We start from the raw sequence: 21,589 nt of genomic DNA on the forward strand, positions 1-21,589 counted from the left end.
ACAACTATTTCTGAATAATCTGCGTACGTCTTAAGGACACACACACACACACACGCACTTGGCCCAGTCTGATGGCGTTCATTATATCCTGCTTCTTAATAGATTATTGTGCAAAGAAGCCATTTAAATGCCGAAATCATACAGGAAAGTATGACCCCAGAATTCCCTTAGGATCGTCCTATCCACCCCCCAAACCCCTCCCCCCCCTTACTGCGCCCCTGATCACACTCAATACACGTCAGTCCATAAATAAGACCATAATGTGTGGGTATTTATTATGCAACTGTATATTTAGTGTAAGACTAACATCGTTGCTGAATTTGTTACAATGTTGCACAGGCTTGAAGCAGCTAGACAAGTCCAGTTGGACCAAAAATGTTCACGTGTTAATTCAGTTCTGTAGTGTTCATTCAAGTCTCTAGAATTTGTCAGAAGCGCATCCTCCTCCTCCTCCTCCTTCTCATCTCCAGTGTGTGTGTGTGTGTGTGTGTGTGTGTGTGTGTGTGTCCGAGAGTCACATGAGTGTGTGATGTCCAATGAAGGCGTCTCCGCCCGGCGCATAAAGCAGACGCGCTCACACACACACACTCAACATGGGCGAGCGGGGACGGTGCAGCAGCTGAACACCAGCTCACACAGCTTCACACACTCCATCTCCATCTCCGTGTGTGTATGTGTGTATGTGTGCATGTGTGTGTGTGTGTGTGCGTGCGTGTGTGTGTGTATGTGTGTGTTTATCTGGACTCGTCCGGAGCTGCTGAGGAGCGTCGCCGTCTTTTTCCACACACACACAACACACACTGAGTCAAATGCTGGAGGCGCAAAGTAAAGGTAAGAACATCACCAAATCAGACCAAATCCAATCAGATCCAACCGCGAAAAGAATCCGATTAAATCCAATGAAAAAATTTAAATAATAATAATAATAATAATCGCATCACACTGAGTTTAACATTATTATTAGCCTAATTATTAATTACTTATAATATCTTCGTTATATATTTTCTTCTAGAGAAACAAAAACAATTTCGGATTAATTAAACACTGAAGTTGATGTTCAATGATGTGAAATTATTTCCCGACAGTGACTTTATTTTCTCACATGCTATTTCACATAGAATTATATAAACACGTGATCTACACATATATATAAATAACACGAGATGATAATAAATATACTGGCTTAAGAAAACACGTGTGAAAACCCGAACACCAAAACCTCCTTTCCACTTTCCTTCTTTCTCTAATAATTATTCAGAAGTTTTCTGTTTTTTTTTTTGTTTGTTTGTTTGTTTGTTTGTTTTTTAAACTTTTTAACACGACGCCATTTTGTAGATTTCATCTTAAATCTTTTAAGTGGATACCGAATTTAACCTGTGTAACAAGATGCATTTGTGTATTTATGAATATTACACATTGAGTCGGATAAAATGTTTTTATAACCTCTATACGAGCTCTATCTTGACCAAATATCGAAAATAATTCGATTTATTATATTATGCTGATAGGACATGTTTTGCGACGTATAATGTACATATTACAGACAACTATTATGCTCATGTAGCTATTAATATTTATTAGCTAAAAGATTAAGAGATGTAAGCTTAGCCTACAAGTTTAAAATAAAAACTTTCAATTATGTTACTTTAATTTTAATTGTCTAGCAAAACATCTGGCCCTTTTTTTTTTTTGTTCTGTTCAAATTAACATTGTGGGTGTTTATTATTATTATTATTATTATTATTATTATTATTATTATTATTAACATTGTATTCGCATGTATACGTAAACTGATTTGATATATTGTTGCCTTTAATTACATTAGCCTAGCCAATTAATAAAGTTAAAAATGGACAGTTGATTAAACTAAACGTATTTCCATTTATTTATTTATTTATTTATTTATTTATTTATTTAGCTAATGTTAGTTGAGGAGTTTAGTCTGTTTCCTGGTGTTACCAATTAAATAATAAAGTAAACCGATACTTTAGATATTATCGGTTAAAGATACCGATAATAAAGTAAATCATTAAAACCATTAAAAGAAAATAGCCGTGCTTTATATGATTCTATTGCTATTAAAATATTCGATCTAACAAAAAAAAAAGAAAGAAAGAATTTACACTCCCTTATCAGAAGGCTCAGAAAAATGTTTAAGACAAATTACTATTAAAATAACTTCTATAAATGCTTAAATGACATTTCATTAGAATTTTTATTCAGGCATTTCTTTATTTGCGGCTTTTTACAAAGTGAGATATATTTTGGTTTGATATATTATTTTATGAATATGTATGTATAATACTTGATAACTATTTGATCATATGTTGGAATGTTAGTAGAATAAAGCGTAAATAATTGAGATATTTCATTTTATTCCCCAAAGTGGCTCTGTTTAACAGCGACATTAATGACTTAATTGACGTCAATTCTTTTTATTCCGAAATGACCCTGATCAAATAATGAAGAAAACCTCTTTTGAGTGTCTCTCTCTCTCTCTCTCTCTCTCTCTCTCTCTCTCTCTCTCTCTGTTGCAAATTCACTGACGTCAAATATCTTAGACGCCCACATATGTACCTTATAATATACATATTATACATATATATGTATTTTAATATCTAAATTGGACTTGGGGTGTATTTTTATGCTTCACTGTTAACATAGGAATAATACAGACGAAATAACAGAAATGACTAAACTCCACATCAGACCTGTGTAATAATAGATTGCAATGCATGGTTGCGATATGCTAAGCTACCACCATTTTTCAAAATCTCTGACGTCAAATATTCCACTGACGCGTTCTGTGTAGGCTACCTTTATATTTTTGTAAATATTTAAGTATATGGGTATTAAAACTTTTGTTAGAATGTTAATTAAACTTCTTTTTTAAAAAAAAATAATAATAATAAAACCTAATCTTGATCAAATATAGATCATACAGTAAATGTATAATCAAAGTGTTGACTGAAAGTCTGTTCGGTGTAAACATTTAAACACAGTGATGTATCGAGTTTCCGATAATATCACTCCGGTTCTATATCTTCAAATGTACCCATTAAATGTATTATTCGGGATTACATTTGGGCATGTTAGGTGTGTGTGTGTGTGTGTGTGTGTGTGTGTGTGGTGGGGGTTAAGTGGACGTGCTTGCAAACATTCCCAACACCTGAGCTTTCTATTAAAAGGGTGCACGAGCACCTCGTTAGCTGCTCTTGAGCAGACGTGAAAGGGTGTGTGTGTGTGTGTGTGTGTGTGTGTGTGTGTGTGTGGCTCAGAGCTCCGCACACACTGCACATTTTGGTCTGCAACCTCGAGGTTTATCCTAAATACGATTTTATATATATATATATATATATATATATATATATATATATATATATATATATATATATATATATATATATATATATTTACAACTTTAGTTTAAAACGTGACGTGGAACTGATTTTCTTTCAGCAGGAGTGTTTTATATTGTTTATATAGTGTTTTTATTCCTCTAGATTCCTCTTTGTGTCAGACCCGCGTTTGTTATGTTTTTTCTTTTTCTTTTTAACAAATGGGGTTCATTTTGGTTTAAAATAATGTTAAAAATATATATAGTCACCCACTGATCAGCGTTTATAATGAACTCTGACCCCACCCCTTCCCATCTCCCACCCCCCACCCCCCAGAAAAATTACAGTGTGAAGTCTTTTAGAGCTTTTATAGATACAAACACAGTGAACGCAAGATCAGTGGTTCTTTCTTTCTTTCTTTCTTTCTTTATTTATTTATTCATTCATTTTAAAAATCTGCCCGAAATTTACACTGTTAAATATTTTATCTGGCAAAGACTATTAGGAATATTTAACCACGTAGTCATGAATGTATTCTGACGTATAGTATTTTATACACTAACCTATATAAATTTTAATAATCATGTTAAAAAATTTTTTTTGACGATCCTATAACCAGTTGACTAGTAAATAAATAAATGAATAAATAAATAAATAAACAAACAAACAACCAGGGTGTTTGGTGGGTTTGAGGATCAGGGACATAGCTACATATATTATTATTATTATTATTATTATTATTATTATTATTATTATTTTACATTAGATCATTCTAGTCAGTGATCAAGCTTTTCCCCCAATTGTCCATAAATTGCTAAGAGAGGAAAGATAAAACAGATGTTATTTTGGCAGGAATCAGACAATGTCTCCAGAAAACTATATGCCTGAGGATCATTAGGAGATCTTCTTGTAGTGTTTCAAAGGTTGCCAGTTCCAAATTTCCAAACGTAATGTTCAGTGACATTTAAGATCTTTATAAGGATATCCAGTCAAATATGAGGTTATAAACATATCTCAAGTGATGACGCAAAATGACCTGAGTCTCTCGCTCTCTCTCTCTCTCTCTCTCTCTCTCTCTCTCTCTCTCTCTCTCTCTCTCTCCTTGTCTGACTGAGATGATGCCTCAACTGTACACCTTTTGTAGGCCTACCTTTAATATATCTTTTATATCTCCATACTGCATCAGCATTAAAGCTGTTCCTGAGCGTGTTGTTGACCTGTACAGTGTCCGCAGGGTCAGTGATGGAGTTCACCACCGAAGAGGATTTAGAGGAGCTGTGTCCTGTGTGCGGGGACAAAGTGTCCGGTTACCACTACGGCCTGCTCACGTGCGAGAGCTGCAAGGTGCGCCATCTGTTCACCTGTCCATCATTGTCGATTTTTCTGCATTATTAAGAAAATAAAAAAAAAATATATATATATATATATATAAATAAAATCCTCAAAATGGCGGTGTTGTTTATTCCTAGGCTGGGTGCATGGGGATTAATGATGTCTGTATCGTTTCTAGCTTTAGTCACAACCTCACAACGTGCTTGTTTTAAATCTAACGAAGTCGACTGAGAATGCAATTTTTGCGCATTTGAATTGTTCGCCGAGTTTTGTGCATTCAGGCTAATATTTCAAATCTAACACCATGCAATTTTCCACAGGGCTTTTTTAAGCGCACTGTGCAGAACAATAAGAGATACACCTGTAACCAGAACCAGGACTGCGGCATCGACAAGACGCAGCGCAAGAGATGTCCTTTCTGTCGCTTCCAGAAGTGCCTCAGTGTCGGCATGAGGTTAGAAGGTAAACAGAGCCTTTTTTTATTAAATAGCTTTTATAGCTATGATTAAAATAACGCACCGATAAAAATACCGACAAATAGATTCTTACGCAAGTTTTCCGAAGAAAGCCGCAAAATGTTTGGCTAAGTGAAAATGTTTCTAAATAGATTACTAGTGCGACAATTTTATTTCATAGCTTACATTTTTATTTATTGTACCTCTATATTGTTTAAGCATGGTATTTTACAGATTTATTTATTTATTTATTTATTTATTTATTTATTTATTACAGATGTTTACTCTTAATCAAATCAGTCACGATTATTGTAAGCTCTCGTGCGAGAAACATTTGGATGAAAACGTTGTTGGATCAGCTTTGAACTCGGTTTTGAAATAGCTAGAAATTAGCCTCTAATTATTGATCAGGATTTATCACCAATAGATGAGGGATGTAGGCTACGGTAGATTTAGAAAACTCCTGTTACAAAATGTGAGAAAGCGCCGTTTCTCACATTTCTAGGAAAATTAGCTATATGTCGACATTCCCGACATTCCCTTTTTGTTTTGTTCAGTATTGTGCTTTTTTAGTGGATGCGGGTTTTATTTATTTATTTTTTTCAACTTTCCTTTAATTTTATATTAGGCTACATTTCTGCAAACCCACAAGCCATAGGTTGTAGCCTACAGATGAAAATAAATCTCGTTGTGCTCAAATGTAAACAGCTATCCGGTCTCAATCAAAATGTTGGCAAACGTTAATTATATAATTAGTGACGTCATAGTACGGCCCGCTGTCATAACACCCCCCCCCCCCTTATGTATATATAGCCCCTATATAATATATGAAAGAATGAATATGTTTACAGTAAAGCATTATGTTTAATAAAATAAGCTCATTAATCTAAAGAAAAAAAATCTCAGTGTCCATTAGAAAATAGATCATCCAGAGAGAAAAAAAAAAGGGGGGGGGGTTATACTTTTTCTAAAAAAAAACCAAAACAAAACACCTAAACGATAGAAATGAATTTAAAAAAGGAAATAGTCTTTAAATGATTTAAACAAATCCAGGCAACCATTTATTTATTTATTTATTTATTTATTTATTTATTTTTAAAATGTACACATATTTTTGAATATTATTTTATTTTAGATCATTGCTCACTCTAAATAAAAAAGGGTACTAGACTGTACCTTTCCCAGTAAGGGTGATACCGATATCTTTTACACCTTTAAAATATATCTTTACCTAGCCTAGTGTACCTTTACAAAATATTTAAGGTACACAACTGGACTGTAATTAGCTTTTAGAGTACAGCTTTAAAGCTACACAACGTGCACCTTTCTAGAAAAAAAATACACACTAAAGGTACGAGACGTGTGTATACCCCAGTGACAAGAAAAAGTGGCACAGTTTAGTACCATTTTCTTCTGAAAGAGCATGGCTCCCTACTTTCTAAACCTCATACCATCCTAACCAGTGTGTCAAAAGACCCTAGAACAATCTCCACGGTAACTATGGTAACCTAGGGTACTTTTATTTTAATAGTGCTATTTAGTATCAGTTGAGGATGTAGCCATGGCAACATTGTCTCATACTTGCACGTTTGTATCAATTCACACAATTTAATTTGTATGCAAAAGTATGAAGGCGAAGTTAGGGTTTGGGGCGGGGTTAGGGGCGGGGTTAGTGCTCATATCTTTTCTTATAAGTCTAGCCATAATACATGGAATGGAAACCAACCCTTAGTTCTTGGAAATTGTATAGATTTCCTGTGAGATCAGGGCATAGATCATACATATTATTTGGTACTTTGCTTGATCATAGATCTCTTTTGAAAAGAGATCTCACTTTTGATCTTTAGATCACTTTATTTCAGTAAACTGGGTGTAATTGTCATTTGCAAGAGAACACATCAGGGATCATTTGATGTTTTTTGGTTTTTTTTTTTTGCTTGAATACATTTGGATGTAGTTGTTTACATGTCTTTGTATGTTGACTTATCCTGTGCCCCATGCACATTCACTCTCAAACCTAAAATCATATTGCGAATTTACTCAATCGTACACATACGACGTTGCCTTCCAGTGTACGTCAAGCGGATTTTTGTACTTGTTGGATTCTCATCGTTTCACTTTTAACAGGCTAATAACAGACCAAGATATTTCTCGACTGAAGGGTTTGTGTATGTCTTTCGTTTCCCATTTCCAGTAGCGGTTATGATGCTTGGTGAGCTGTGCAGCTTGACACAGCCTTTACTGGTGTGTGTGTGTGTGTCTGTGTGTGCTCCATTCCCATGCAGGCCGCCGTGCAGAAAAGCACCTGCTTCCGCGAGTCTGTGTGACACATTCCTGAACCGCTGATAAGCCTTGCACAGTCATACACAGGATTTCTTTTGGGGGTGTTTACGAAAACTGGGGTGGAAAATGTCCATATGAAGAGAAATGCTTGCCTGCTGTTTTGTTATTTTATTCTTTTTTTTTTTTTTAAAGGCATTTCCTGTCTACTCTTTGATTGTTCGCCACACTTTGGAAATATTCGTGCTCCTGATTATCCTTATTAATCTAGGGCATTTCCCTGTCAAAATCCAGTCCTTAGTAGATAAACAGATATTAATTCGTCTCTCTTTATCTCTATCTCTCTATCTTCTTCCCTGTCTTCTTTTTCAGCGGTTCGCGCTGACCGTATGCGAGGAGGGAGGAACAAGTTTGGCCCCATGTACAAACGAGACCGCGCTCTGAAGCAGCAGAAGAGAGCCCTGATCCGAGCAAGCGCCTTCAAATTGGAGCCCAACCCACCACTAGTGCCCTCCAACCAGGCAGAGTATCCGTTCCCAGGCTCAATGCCTGGCCTGCTGCCCCCCCTCGGCCCTCCAGACTATGATTGCCTACCTACGTGCCCCCCCTCTTTAGGGGTGGCCCTGCACAGCTATGGCTCCTTCCCAGCCCAGTATCAGTACACCACCCCGACTGTGCCCGGTAGATCCATCAAAGCAGAGCATCCGGACCCGTATTCCGGTTCTCCTGACTCATCTCTTGGGTATCCGTATGCCGAGGGCTGCATTCCCGCCTCACCACAGACCAGCCCCCTGAACCCAGCCGTGCCCTCGCTGGTTCTGGAGCTGCTTAGCTGTGAGCCTGATGAGGAGCAGGTACGGTCCAAAATCCTTGTGATCCCAAATCGCAAAAGTGGCTGGTTAAATCTCGTAACAGGGTTCTTTAGTGTTTTAAACAAATCTTCAAGACCAGCATGGCCTCTAATATATTATCTGAAAGCAGAAACACACTGATCCCTCCAAATTTCCAATATTCAATATAGTACCAATATCAGAACTTTAAGTATCGATACCCGATACCGATCCAACATGGTATGCTCTGAAATAAGTAAACAAGCCAGATTTTTGAAGGAGTCTACTGGCAGATTATGAGAAACATCAGCGGTACAATGACAAAGTGGTTTAAGAGCTCTGTCTGCATAAGTCGATGGATCAGATCAGAAAATAAATCAGATCCAATCTTGACAATGACCTACGATACCAATACTCACTAACAGTTTGGTACTTGGGATTTTATTGGTACTCACAGGAACCAATGGTTATGTTAATGGGTGTCGGTGAAGAAGTCATCTTTTTTTTTTATTGTTCATACTTCTACAACTCTACAAACATTTCATGACAGAAATGTTGCTGTTCCTTCAATCTGAGATTCTCACCGCAGCTTCCTGTGTCATATTTCAGCCGTTCATCTTCCTTTCTGATCTCTCAGGTGAGAGCAAAGATCTGTGCCTACCTGCAGCAGGAGCAGAGTGGGCGTGGCAAGCTGGACAAACCCCGACCCTCCAACTTGCTCTGCGTGATGGCGGACCAGACCCTGTTCTCCATCGTGGAATGGGCGAGAAGCTGCATCTTCTTCAAGGAGCTAAAGGTATGCTGCTAAGACGAGGGCATTTTAAAATTGCTTGATCGATTAGCGTGATTTTAAAAGTATGAGCGCGTGTCAGTAAGGAACAATACACAACGAGGCTTGCTGTTACAGGGAAATAATCAGTGACTGTGAGGTGCGATGAAGCGGAGTTACTATAACCACCCTGAAGTTTTAGTTAATTTCCTAAAGCAGCCAGTCCCAAAGTGTTTTATTCCTCTTAAAGCACAACAATTTGCCAATGATGGCATTTTTTTTGAATGATTAGCACCACTTTTTATCCTTTTATAGTTATGTGTAATGTTGTGGAATGTCAGCAAAGTAAGTCATTTCCTGTAATCACTTACGTTAGAGCAGCTATAAATAATAATATGACACTGGAGACGCCTTCCGTGAATGCTGAATTACAGAAAACATCACCAATTCCACACGTTTTTAACGCTATTGTCTGAATAATTTTGATGTCCTGCCTTAACAAGGGCGCTTAGATGTTTAGAGTTTTAAAAAACGCTGAGTGGCGGCGTTACATAATGTTCAGTGTTGTGACTTTGCCTTTGTCTTGACTGAATCCATTTGTTATGGGGAAAGGCTGATATTATGTCGCCAGCTCCTGGACCGCACCGCTGATAACATTTCAGAACACTGAGACAAGTAGATATGAAGGTGGTGCTGCTTGGGCCACCACGGACGTGCGGTTAAACCCGATAACTGCAGATTACAGGATGCCAGCACAAACTGCGCCGGAGGTTTACGCTGACATATAACATCTTCGTAGTGTCCCCGATCAATAACATCACCCCGGATGACCTTGACGATGTTCATAAACTCGAGCACCTTTTGTAGAGTGGAACGGCAGATCCGATATGAAGTCATAGCCAGTTTAGTATGGAAAGTTTCACAAAAAGGTTTCACACTCAAACGGTACAGAAAAGATACAAACGGTTTAGGTTTGGGATAGGGGGTGGGGTTAGGGGTGGGGCTAACATCGTAGATGTTCGTTTGTACATTTCTAATAAGCTCAGGTTGGTGGTTTCATCATAAAACGGTAATGTAACCTTAACGACAGTCGTGTAGAAAATTTCCCAGGCACCCAGGCAAAATAATCGATATTCTGATATATATACGTTTACAAATCTTCCAACATTGCATGGTCACACGTGTCGGTCCTCATATTGTGCAAGACGCTTCTTCGGCTTTAGTACGGATACTTGGTTGCAGCTCGGAACGTGGGAGTGTGCTCGTGAAGCACAATAGATTTGTTGTTGCTCAGATAGGGAAAATTATACATTGTTAAGAATACGCTGATGCCAGGTGATCCACCTCTTCTCAGACATTTTGGATCCCCCCCCCCCCCCCCTCTTAAATGTTGTTGTCACATATTGTTAAAGAAATGGAGTCAGCTAACAGATAAGCTTGTATGATATAAGACAAAACAGATTTCACACTGTTTGTTATGTCCAGAATGATAAAAGAAATAATAATAAATAATAATTATTTTTTTAAAAACACCACTAGCAACATTTAAATCGATATCACGGATGCAGCCACGATGGTAGCTGTGTGTTTGCATGATGTAGCAGGTGAATGTGTTTGACCAGGGTTGGCTCCTGTACACATACACAGACACAGACACAGACACACACGCACACGGCTCTTTCTCTCCTGTTTAATTACATTCCACACTGCAGATAGCTCAGGAATTCAGCTCTCCCGCTCCTCCAGATCTCGACACGCATTGTTCCAAACCGCTGAAAGCTTTCCTGAGGCACCTACAAAAAGAGGCAGTGATGATTGAATGTTGGTGTGTTTATGTGTGTTCAGAGAGGAATCAAAAGCGAGAGTGTGTGTTCCTCTAAGGGAGGTGTTGCTGAATGTCAGTACCGCAGTGGTGGTAAGACAGGGAAATTCATTTGAAAAAATTTTTTAAAAAATCACTAAGAATTCACTAAGCCTCCAGTTTAGCTAGGTTTTACTAAGTTGTGTACAGTAACGTTTACATGACGTTACGTTAGTTTTTAGCTTGGGCATTTTTAAAATGGTTTCTAAGTCTGCGGTGTAGAAGACGGATGGATGGATCATTTCTGGACCATGCAATGGATATCAATAGTTTCTTTATATCAGGCTTCTATTAAGTTCTTTTCAGCCTGGAAATTAGAAAATAATACGAATCATATCTATCAATAGAAGTGGCAACAACAATAATACTTTAATTGTGTTATGATTTTCTCTTTTTAATGGCTACATCTCACTCAATTCTTGAGGTATTCATTCAATAGTTGACATTTTCTGACAGCTCGTGAGCTGTGACACCATCTTGACATCTCTCACTGTGGCAGTTAGCGGTGGATGCTAAGTGTAAATACAAAGTGATTTCAGAAGCACTTTACCAAAAACATCTGATTTACCAGAACATCTGAGGTAAATGTTGACATTCTCGATGGATTTGTCTTGTTTCCGTGTCACTACACCTTTACCTTGTCTGTTAAAAAGACTCGAACGCTAGCTAAATCGGTCATCCCATTCAATAGCTAGCTTATGCTCGTTGTCTGTATTTCCCAGTTGCATAGCAACAGAGTTCTCATGGTATTTACCCACTTGAACAGCGAGCGCATCGTGTGTCAGGATTTGAAAGCACTGTATGTACACTGCCCCATATGGCCACATATTCTTAATGACCCTTAGAACCATCTCTAGTAATAGCAATCTGTCAAACTCTCGTGTTTAGCGCTCATTCTCTCTGAAGAGTAATATAATATGGGGTTAAATGTATTGGTACACATTTAAGCCATTTCATTCCTAGTCATCCTACATATTAGCCATATAAGCTATTTCAAATCAATATCAATGCTGGTTATAATTATAATTAAGGCATTAAGAAGATTTTCCCTGGTTTCGGGCAGGTCGGAGATCAGATGCAACTGCTACATAACTGCTGGAGCGAGCTCCTGCTTCTGGATCATGTCTTTAGACAGGTGCATCATGGGAGAGACCATACTCTGCTACTCATCACTGGCCAAGAGGTGAGAATTTCACTCTTCTTCAAATAATGCCTGTCAATCATTTAGTCTGTACGTTCAGAAAGCTTTACAACTTGAACTAGCATTCAAGTGCACTAGCCTAGCATAGGGGTGTGGCTTTGGAGGGAACAGTGTGACAGGGAGCTGTATTCGGATTTTCAGTTTCAAAAACCTTCAAGCGGGAAAATCGAGTCGAGGCGAGAGCGCCGGCCCAAACATTATTAATGTTGGGGAAAGGGCGTGGCTTTCAGAGTTCGATCTGCCCATGCAACTGTTGTTCCAGGTTGATGAAGGGGAGAGGGATTTTAACTGCTCTGTACATATTAGCATATGCTAATGTTAAATTGTGGAGCTGCTACACGCGAAAGTCGTCAGGTCTGCTTTCGCATAAATTGCTGACTGTACCTTTAACATTAAATTGCTCAGCCTCATGCTTTGATTGGATTCAGAACTATGAGCAGGCTATGGATGAGCAAACTATTAGCATGAAAAATGAATCAGAACTAATCTGTAAACAAATGTCAGAATATAAAATCATGGTGTTAAACTGGACACACTGAGGATTTATGACTAGGATCAAATACTTAGCTTTGTCTCAGAAAGGTTTTTCCTTTCTTTCTTAAACTCATATGGTAGCATTTCCAGCATTAGCATTTACTAATGAGCGTTTGAATTTGAAAAAAAATTCGGAAAATGCTGCCAAATTCGTAATTGTTCAATAAAAATGCAAAGTATTTTGATTGAAAGCTCTCTGCCTTTCATTTCTTTATATTCCCTCATTTTGTTAGCCGTTTGTTTTGGGTTGCTCGTATTGCCTTTGTGATTTTCTTTGTTAGCTGTTTTTGTATTGTGGAAAGGTTTTGATTTGAGGTCAGAGAGCTAGCCGGCCATCAATGAGCTAATTTGATAGGATTTCTGAGGGGATTTTAAGTCATACTGATACATTCACTGCTACAGTACAGTCATTACTGCTAATGCTAGCTAGCTGGCCAACTTAGGCTAATTCGACAGGATTTCTGAAAGCATTTTAAGTCTTAGTCATAGATTCATACATTTTTTTTTTTTACTGCTAAAACCAGTTGGCTGGCCACAAATAAGCTAATTGAACAGGTGTTCTGAGAGGATTTTAAATCATATTTATAAATTTATCAGTATTTGAGCTAATTTCACATGATTTCTGAGAGGATTTTAAGACCATATTCAGAGATAAGCTGATGTTTGTTTAGAAGGTGGTTCATTTGGGTTTTATTAACCATGTTATAGTTATTTTAATGGTTAATGGAAACCATTAGGTCAATTCCTATAAGGAAGTGTTTGCAGCAGGACAATAAAGCTAGCTGGCTAACCTTAAATTTAACATTTATTCATAAATGTTCATTTTCACCGGCTAAAATAAGCTAACTTGTTGGGATTCCTCGGATAGCCTCTTGCAGTCATAAAACAAATTTTCGGCGTGTTTTTGTGTACTTAAATGGACTCTATGTTCAAAGAAATGGTTCCAGGTGTTCCAGTGAGCTCGTTGACTCACTGTGGTGTGTGTTGCAGGTGGAGCTTGCGGGCATCGTGTCTGACTCGGGTCTCACTCTCTCGAGTCTCGTGCAGAGGGGACAGGAACTGGCACGGCGGCTGCAGCTGCTCCAGGTCGACCGCCGTGAGATGGCCTGCCTCAAGTTCCTCATCCTTTTCAACCCCAGTGAGTCTTTCTGTTTGTTCTCCAGTACATAACTTCAGAAATTATCAACGCACAATAACGGTTATTTCATAACCATTTCATTTGAGTTGGATCGTGTGAATTCTTATGAATATGTTGTGCCTCCAGATAAGAGCAATAACCCAACACTAGTTTCAAGTAGCACATAATAGTAAGATTTTACGTACTTCATGGCACCTACTTAAGCCCTTCATGACATTTTAGAAAGGCTTATTCCAACAAGCAATTATCAGTTTTCATAAGGACTATATCTGTCAATTTTGTTGTCCAGTTGAAATAACACCTGAGTCGAGTGATTTTAAATTCTTGTTGACATAGGATTGTATGACACTTTCCACTCAGTCACACAATGCTAATGAATTGTCATTGCAGTTTATTTTGGCTTATGTCAGGTGTCAAGAACAGTTAATTTATGTATATGTCAGTTGTCAGGAATAGTGTATGTAGATTTATGTCACTTGACATGAATAGTGTATGTAGGTTTATGTCAGTTGTCAGGAATAGTGTATGTAGGTTTATGTCACTTGTCATGAATAGTGTATGTAGGTTTATGTCACTTGTCATGAATAGTGTATGTAGGTTTATGTCACTTGTCATGAATAGTGTATGTAGGTTTATGTCACTTGTCAGGAATAGTGTATGTAGGTTTATGTCACTTGTCAGGAACACATTATATAGATTTATGTCACTTGTCATGAATAGTGTATGCAGGTTTATGTCACTTGTCATGAATAGTGTATGTAGGTTTATGTCACTTGTCAGGAATAGTGTATGTAGGTTTATGTCACTTGTCAGGAACACTTTATATAGATTTATGTCACTTGTCATGAATAGTGTATGTAGGTTTATGTCACTTGTCAGGAATAGTGTATGTAGGTTTATGTCACTTGACATGAATAGTGTATGTAGGTTTATGTCACTTGTCAGGAATAGTGTATGTAGGTTTATGTCACTTGTCAGGAACACATTATATAGATTTATGTCATTTGCAGGAATAGTGTATGTAGGTTTATGTCACTTGTCATGAATAGTGTATGTAGGTTTATGTCACTTGTCAGGAATAGTGTATGTAGGTTTATGTCACTTGTCAGGAACACATTATATAGATTTATGTCATTTGCAGGAATAGTGTATGTAGGTTTATGTCACTTGTCATGAACAGTGTAGGTAGGTTTATGTCACTTGTCAGGAATGTTTTAATGTAGGTCTATGTGTGCATATATCATATATAATTAAAAAGTTACCAAATATTGAAACAAGTCAAATATTAATTTCAGTTTCCATACCTTATAAGAACTCTATCACACGTTCCCTTTAAAGTAATACGTTCACGGATGCAAATCACATTTTGCATAAACATTCTAAATTGCATTAGAAGCAGAAAGGCAACACGAATAAACGCTTGAATAGTGCGAAATTTCATTAAACGATCGTTGTTGTATAATGCTGTCCATAGAAAAAAGATCAGCTTTTTTTCCACAGAAAAAAAAAATGTATTGGCTGCATTTTCTACAAAGCATGTAGAGGAAAGAAAAAAAAAACCTGAGTCCAAAAGCATTTTCCATTTCGACTCTGTGTCACATTCAGCCTCTCTCGCTCCATCTGGAAATGGAAACAGGTTTATTGGGTAATTTGTGTCCTTCAAATCTATTTCAAAGTTATTCAATGTTTTAATTAGAGGTTGAATGGCTTTTCTGACGAGACCCGGCTAAGCGGGCCATTCAGGCTATTGTTATGTGCAGCAAGCACTCATTCACACACACATACATACACACACACACACACACACACACACACATGCACACATGCACATGCACACACACACGCACACACACAAAACCACAGCCAGTTAAGCTCAGAAATGAATATACATAAATAATACAAATACAAACATCCATACACATACACACAGACACACTAATACTGTTATGCAAGCAGTCAGCTTCAGAATTATTGGCACCCTTTATGGTAATAAGCAGAAATTTATTTTAAAAAAAAAAAGAATATTTCTTTTTTTATTATCCACTATAAATTTACATGTATATTTATCATATATATATATAAAACTTATCCATATACATATGGCATTACTTTTCCAACTTTTTTGAGACGTGTTGCGGCCATCAAATTAAAAATGACCTTATTTTTTATATGCACCATCAAAAAACCATCCTTGTTCTAGTACAAATAAGTCACATTTATTTAGACTGAGAGAATTAGAACAGCAAAGCTTCTATACTGACTCGATATTCATCCCCAATCTCTGCAGACGTGAAGCTGCTGGAGAACCAGGCACTAGTGGAGAGCGTGCAAGAGCAGGTGAACAGCGCTCTGCTGGAATACACACTCACCTCGTACCCTCAGCATGTGGACAGGTTCAGTCAGCTGGTGCTGCGGCTGCCGGAGGTTCGTGCCCTGAGCGCCCAGGCCGAGGAGTACCTGAGCTCCAAACACCTGAGCGGAGACGTGCCCTGCAACAACCTGCTCATCGAGATGCTGCACGCCAAGAGAGCCACCACCATCTGAACCAGAGGTGTGTGTGTGTGTGTGTGTGTGTGTGTGTGTGTGTGTGTGTGTGTGTGTGTGTGTGTGTGTGTGTGTGTGTGTGTGTGTGTGTGTGTGTGTGTGTGCGTGTGTGCGTGCGTGGGATCACCACTGAGCCGCGAAAGCTTAAGGACACTGGGAGCTTTTCTATTTCTTAAGTGCTATTAACATCGTATCTGATGTCGTTTGTGCATCGTGTGTGGCTAGTAAACATGTGCCGATCTTTAGTTGCCGTGGAAACTAATTTAGCTTTATGATATCGTCACTGTATTTTAAACATCGTCTTGGGTGGCATTTCAGCTGCAGCCATGGTTGTGTTGAACAGAATTATAGGATCGATACACACCTTTAAAGTGTTCCCTTCAGTCTTTGGCCGAAAATACTGTTATACCGTTTCCACGGTAACAACATATAACGTATATCATGAGATATATCATATTACCAATTAGCGTCACACGCCTGGTGGCAAGATATCATTTCCAGTTTGGACAATGAAATTGATGATCTTTATATAACCACTGTGAGTTCCTATTTTTTTGGTAGTATTACGGAATATGACATGTTTATCGGACATGTTTCGCATCGGCGCGTCATTTCATTCTGGACTGATATTTCATTTTCACTGCTTTTCCTTTAATGGTATGAAGGAGGTGAAAAAGTGGAAGCACTAGAAAAAAAAAACAACAACAACAAAAAAAACTAAACAGAATTTCGGTTGAATCTTTGAAGGCTTAATCTCTATTATGGTTCCTTTCAATATTTTAACATAACTGACAAGCATTTTCTTTTTTTTTTCCCCCTCCCGTTCCAAGTTTTTCAAACCACATGGCACTGTGTGGCGGACGGAACTGTGAATAATATTTCCAGCGCTTTGAAACAAAGTGAACAGTAAAATTCGTGCATTCGTTTCTCATTCAAGCTCGGGCCGCTAGAGAAAAGCACGCGTTTATGCGGCTTACTTGCAAAATGTTGCAGACTTTTATTTTAAAAACTGATATGAGAGAGAGAGAGAGAGAGAGACAGAGAGAGAGAGAGAGCAATTTGCTGAGTCACAGATGCTAGGCCTTCTTTTTTCTGTTTTTTTTTTTGCTGTAGTTTTAATATCACAAGTTTTCTCACATTTAATTCGTAATTACTGTACGAATTAATTCATACAATATTATAATGCCTCTTTTTTTATACATAAAAACTGAAAAGATTTCTGGGTATTTTTTTTTTTTTTGATAACGACACAATCTCAATCTCGACACAATTGGAACCTCTGAAACAGTCTCGGCCGGCCTCGTTTTTGTAGTTTGCCCGCGATATACTGGGAAAATGTGCTATACCGTTTTTTAATTAATATTACGACTTCAAAATTGTGTCAAACTTATGGTAAATTGCCACAAGAGGTATTTAGGTCCTGTGATTGATAAATACAAATACCTTTATTGTTATTATCCAAGTACAAGCGAGAGTGCTTCTGTATTCTGTTCTGTTGTTATTTTTGTGTATTATTTTCCTGCGTTTTTGATGGTTATAGTACCATGTGGATGTGCCAGTGTACATATTTGATGTGCAGTGTACATGAGCTGGTATTGGGTAAAAAAAAAAAAAGAAAAAAGAAAAAAATGCTTGTTAGCAAAATATTCGGCTCGATCTGTCTTTTTGCGAGTTTGTCTTTTAAAATCGATTATTTACATGCCACTGAATTCACCAAAAATATCGCTTATGTGTGTAACTAATTGGCAGACAGTTGAAAAGTTGTGTCTGCTTTGACCTTGAAATATTGCAGGTCGGATAAAATTGCAGAGCTGTCGGATAAAACAATTCCGAGATCTTGGCAATGTAATGTTACCGATACATGGAATGTTGAAAGCTTATTGATCATCTTTCACATCGAGGCTTAAGTATGGGTTTTATGAGTTCTTAATTGCTTTCAGTTGGAGCTACAAGAGAATGATAGAGTCTAAAGAAAACAACAGGCAGACATTTTCTTTTTATTTTCTTTATTTCTTACATTTCTAAAAAGAAATGTTATTATTATTATTATTATCATTATTATTATTATTATTATTATTGGGTTTTTTTTGGTTTTTTTTGCTCTTACCTGTTTTACGCTATCGTGAGCTGTGAGCGAGCTTCAGCTTGAACTTTTCCCTGTTGGACAGTGCAAGTTTGCATTTTTTGACATATTTTATATTTTATTTATTGAGTAGAAGCTTTTTATCCACAGCAGAGCGGTTTTCGGTTCCCATGGTAATTCTAATGCCTGACTATTTTCCCCATTTAATCCTCAATAGGATGAAATATTGCAGCAATTTCTCAATGAATGCATTTATTCCTTCTGTGTATGCGTTTATCTGGAGTCACTTAGAAGTGAAGAATCCAATCCAAACATTATAAACTATGGGTTTTTTTTTTTTGTTTTTTTAAAAAAAGGATTTCATTCTTTCAACGGAATTGCACATTCAAAGTGTCAAAATCTGAACAAGTTTAAAAAATGTTTCTATGAGTGTATGTCGAAAGTGTTATTGCGTCATAAAAAAGACGGGCCAATCGGTTTTCAGTATGCAAATGCACTCCAGAGAGCACTAGTGGAGGATTTTGGAGGATTTGTCTTTTTTTGTAAAATCAGGATTTTTTGGTTGTAGGTAAAATTGTATGTGTTTTTCATCTTGATTATGTTTTTTGTTTTTCTTGAACTGGATTGTGGAAAAATTGATGATGTAATACAAAGAAAATGTATTTACTTCAAAGCAAATTTAAATATTAGGATCGGTGAAATTCAGTCTGTTTTCTGTAAAGTGAACCTAAACATTATCAAATATGTTTATTATTTGATTTTTTTTTTCTCTCATTATTTTTGGAAACTTTCTCAGGCTCCATTCTTTTTAAGAAGCTGGAAAAAAAAATCTCACTTTTACATCATAAATTAGAAGGGCCAATCAGGTTCCAGTATGCAAATGCACTCCAGGGAACACTAGTGCACCAGAGAATGGCGTTAGAGCGTGTAGGATCTGGGACATTTACATATTCAAATCATATTCATATTAAAAATCAGGATTTTTATTTGAAATTAATGTAAAATAGAAGGTGCTTTTCGTTGTGTTTTTTTTTTTCCCCCCATGAAATGCCATATGGATGAATCGATTGTTTAAGATAGAAAAAAAAACCAAAAAATTTTCTACAAAACAACATTGAAACGTGAGGACTGGCGTACGTGTTTGGACTCTTACAAATACAACCTTCCTGTTCAAAAACGGCAAACTTGCAATAATACTATTAATGCCAAAATCGAAGAATATACAGTATGACCCTGCTTATTGTATCAACGGTAACAGCACGGATAAACCGAGCACACCTAGGTGGACATAAATCGACGTGCTGAGGGTGTTTCTAATTTTGTGGATCCTTTCTCTCTCAACTGGTGTCAATTATTTCATCAACCACCCGCGCATCCTTTTCAAAAACGCTTCCCTCTTTTTAAAAATACTGACAAATACTGTAAGTGTGTGCGTTTGAAGCCCCAATCAGGATAGCAGGAGAATCACTGCGCCATATGTTTTCCACATTTCAGACAAACCCGTGTTCCATTTCTATTCAGTTCCATGCAGCTCGAGCATCTTTGTGCATACGCATCCTGACTGGGACTGTAATTAAAAAAAAATAATGCATTTTCACTCTAATGTTTGTGTATTTATACGTAGTAATGTGCTGAAACCACACTTCTATTCTCTCTCTCTCTCTCTCTCTCTCTCTCTCTCTCTCTCTCTCACTCTTTTTTTCTTTTATTTTCTTAGTGTTTTTCTCTGGAAGAGTGTAATTGTAAAAACGTGTTCTGTCCTTTCTAGCTACAATCAGCATCAGTATTGTTTAGACGGCGGTTATTCAGAAACACTTAGAGGGCAAGCTACGAAACGATGAAGCTGAAGACAGAAATAGTATTTATTTAAATAATGTCAGATACAGAGGTGATATAATACGGAAATACTTCATTTACGTAAAAAAAAAAAAAAAAGAAAAGAAAAAGAAAAATCTTTTGTGCTTGTCCACATTATCTGACTGCAAAGTGCTTTATTTCTTATCAAAATGTGAAATAAAGAAATGAAATTATAACACGGATGGCAATTCATTTTTATTTATTTTTTTCCCAAAAGCCTGTGCTGCAGACAAACACGACAGCATTGAAGGAGAAGGGAGTGCCAGACTGTGTTTGTGTGTGTGTGTGTGTGTGTGTGTGTGTGTGTGTGTGCACATGGCTTTTGAATGCACACGCTCATTCGAGTGCTGTGGAGAAAGGCGCGTCCTCCAGACTGCCTCTAAGAGACTCTCCAGCGGCGTTCTAAAGAAGCGTGATGGGAAGGTCAGAAAACATTCACACATGTTACCGTCCTTTTGTGAGCTCACAAAGCGAGAGTGTGTTTCCTCGGCCCTATTTACACTCCTTTAGTTCCCCTCTTCGCTTTGTCTTGCTTTTAGGAAAATGATTGGCTTCAACTGCACCTCATATGGTGAATAATTGATTCCCCCCCACCACCCCAAAGTCCCCAAGTCAGATATAAAGACCCAGGGAATGAAAGACACGATATGGTGTGTTGTAAACATGTTTTCTGTTTCTCCATTCACAAATACATCTGTTGCACATACTCCTATTGTTATTAGGTTGTTGTTGTTGTTGTTGTTATTGTTGTTTTCTTCATTTTAGATACTCTGAGTACCTGAGGATACTTTGCAATACTGACAAATATTTATTAACAGCAAAAACTGTTAAACCTGTAATTTACCTGAATTCTGGATTCTGATTGGACAGAAGGTATCCCTTCATTGTCTCGTACAATTTCACATGGTTTCCATTTTAGGAAAACGTACTCAATTACCTTCAGACGTTTTCGTAGGCTTACGTAGTGATGCTAGCCTACTGTGTCCGGCTTGCTGTAAGCATAAACAAAACTACATTCCGTAGATAAACATCTTAGACAACCGCAGAGTGTTAAAAGGGACCTATTATGCAAAAATTCACTTTTAGATGGTGATTTGAACATAAGTGTGTGTCGGGAGTGCGTGTACACAAGCGCCCTTATAATGGTCAAAATTCACCCACTCCTTTTTTTTAATATTCCCCATAAATCATAAACGGTGTCTCAAAATGAGTCGTTCGCGTTTTCTATCCATCGTGACGTCATATTGGAACAGGCCCCGCCCACAACCGGTGATGGACTCTGCCTTATTAGCATAGATCCTCCCTTGAGTGGGTTGTACACGGTCCGCCATGTTCTCCACGCAATACTAAGGGTCAGTACAAAGCAG

The 21,589-nt window shown here is 37.5% G+C and overlaps 1 protein-coding gene across 1 annotated transcript; it reads left to right on the plus strand.

The window, feature by feature from the left end:
* Positions 1–275: 275 nt before the first annotated feature.
* nr5a1a (nuclear receptor subfamily 5, group A, member 1a) lies at positions 276–16,380 on the plus strand. The gene is made up of 8 exons (XM_053624251.1): positions 276–831; positions 4,573–4,682; positions 4,991–5,132; positions 7,778–8,259; positions 8,873–9,031; positions 11,929–12,048; positions 13,591–13,738; positions 16,026–16,380. Exons 1-8 carry the CDS (start codon positions 810–812, stop codon positions 16,280–16,282), a joined length of 1,440 nt encoding a protein of 479 aa, XP_053480226.1. The 5' UTR covers positions 276–809; the 3' UTR covers positions 16,283–16,380.
* Positions 16,381–21,589: the final 5,209 nt, after the last annotated feature.

Source organism: Ictalurus furcatus, chromosome 5 (genome assembly GCF_023375685.1).
Source record: "Ictalurus furcatus strain D&B chromosome 5, Billie_1.0, whole genome shotgun sequence".
NCBI lineage: Eukaryota > Metazoa > Chordata > Actinopteri > Siluriformes > Ictaluridae > Ictalurus > Ictalurus furcatus.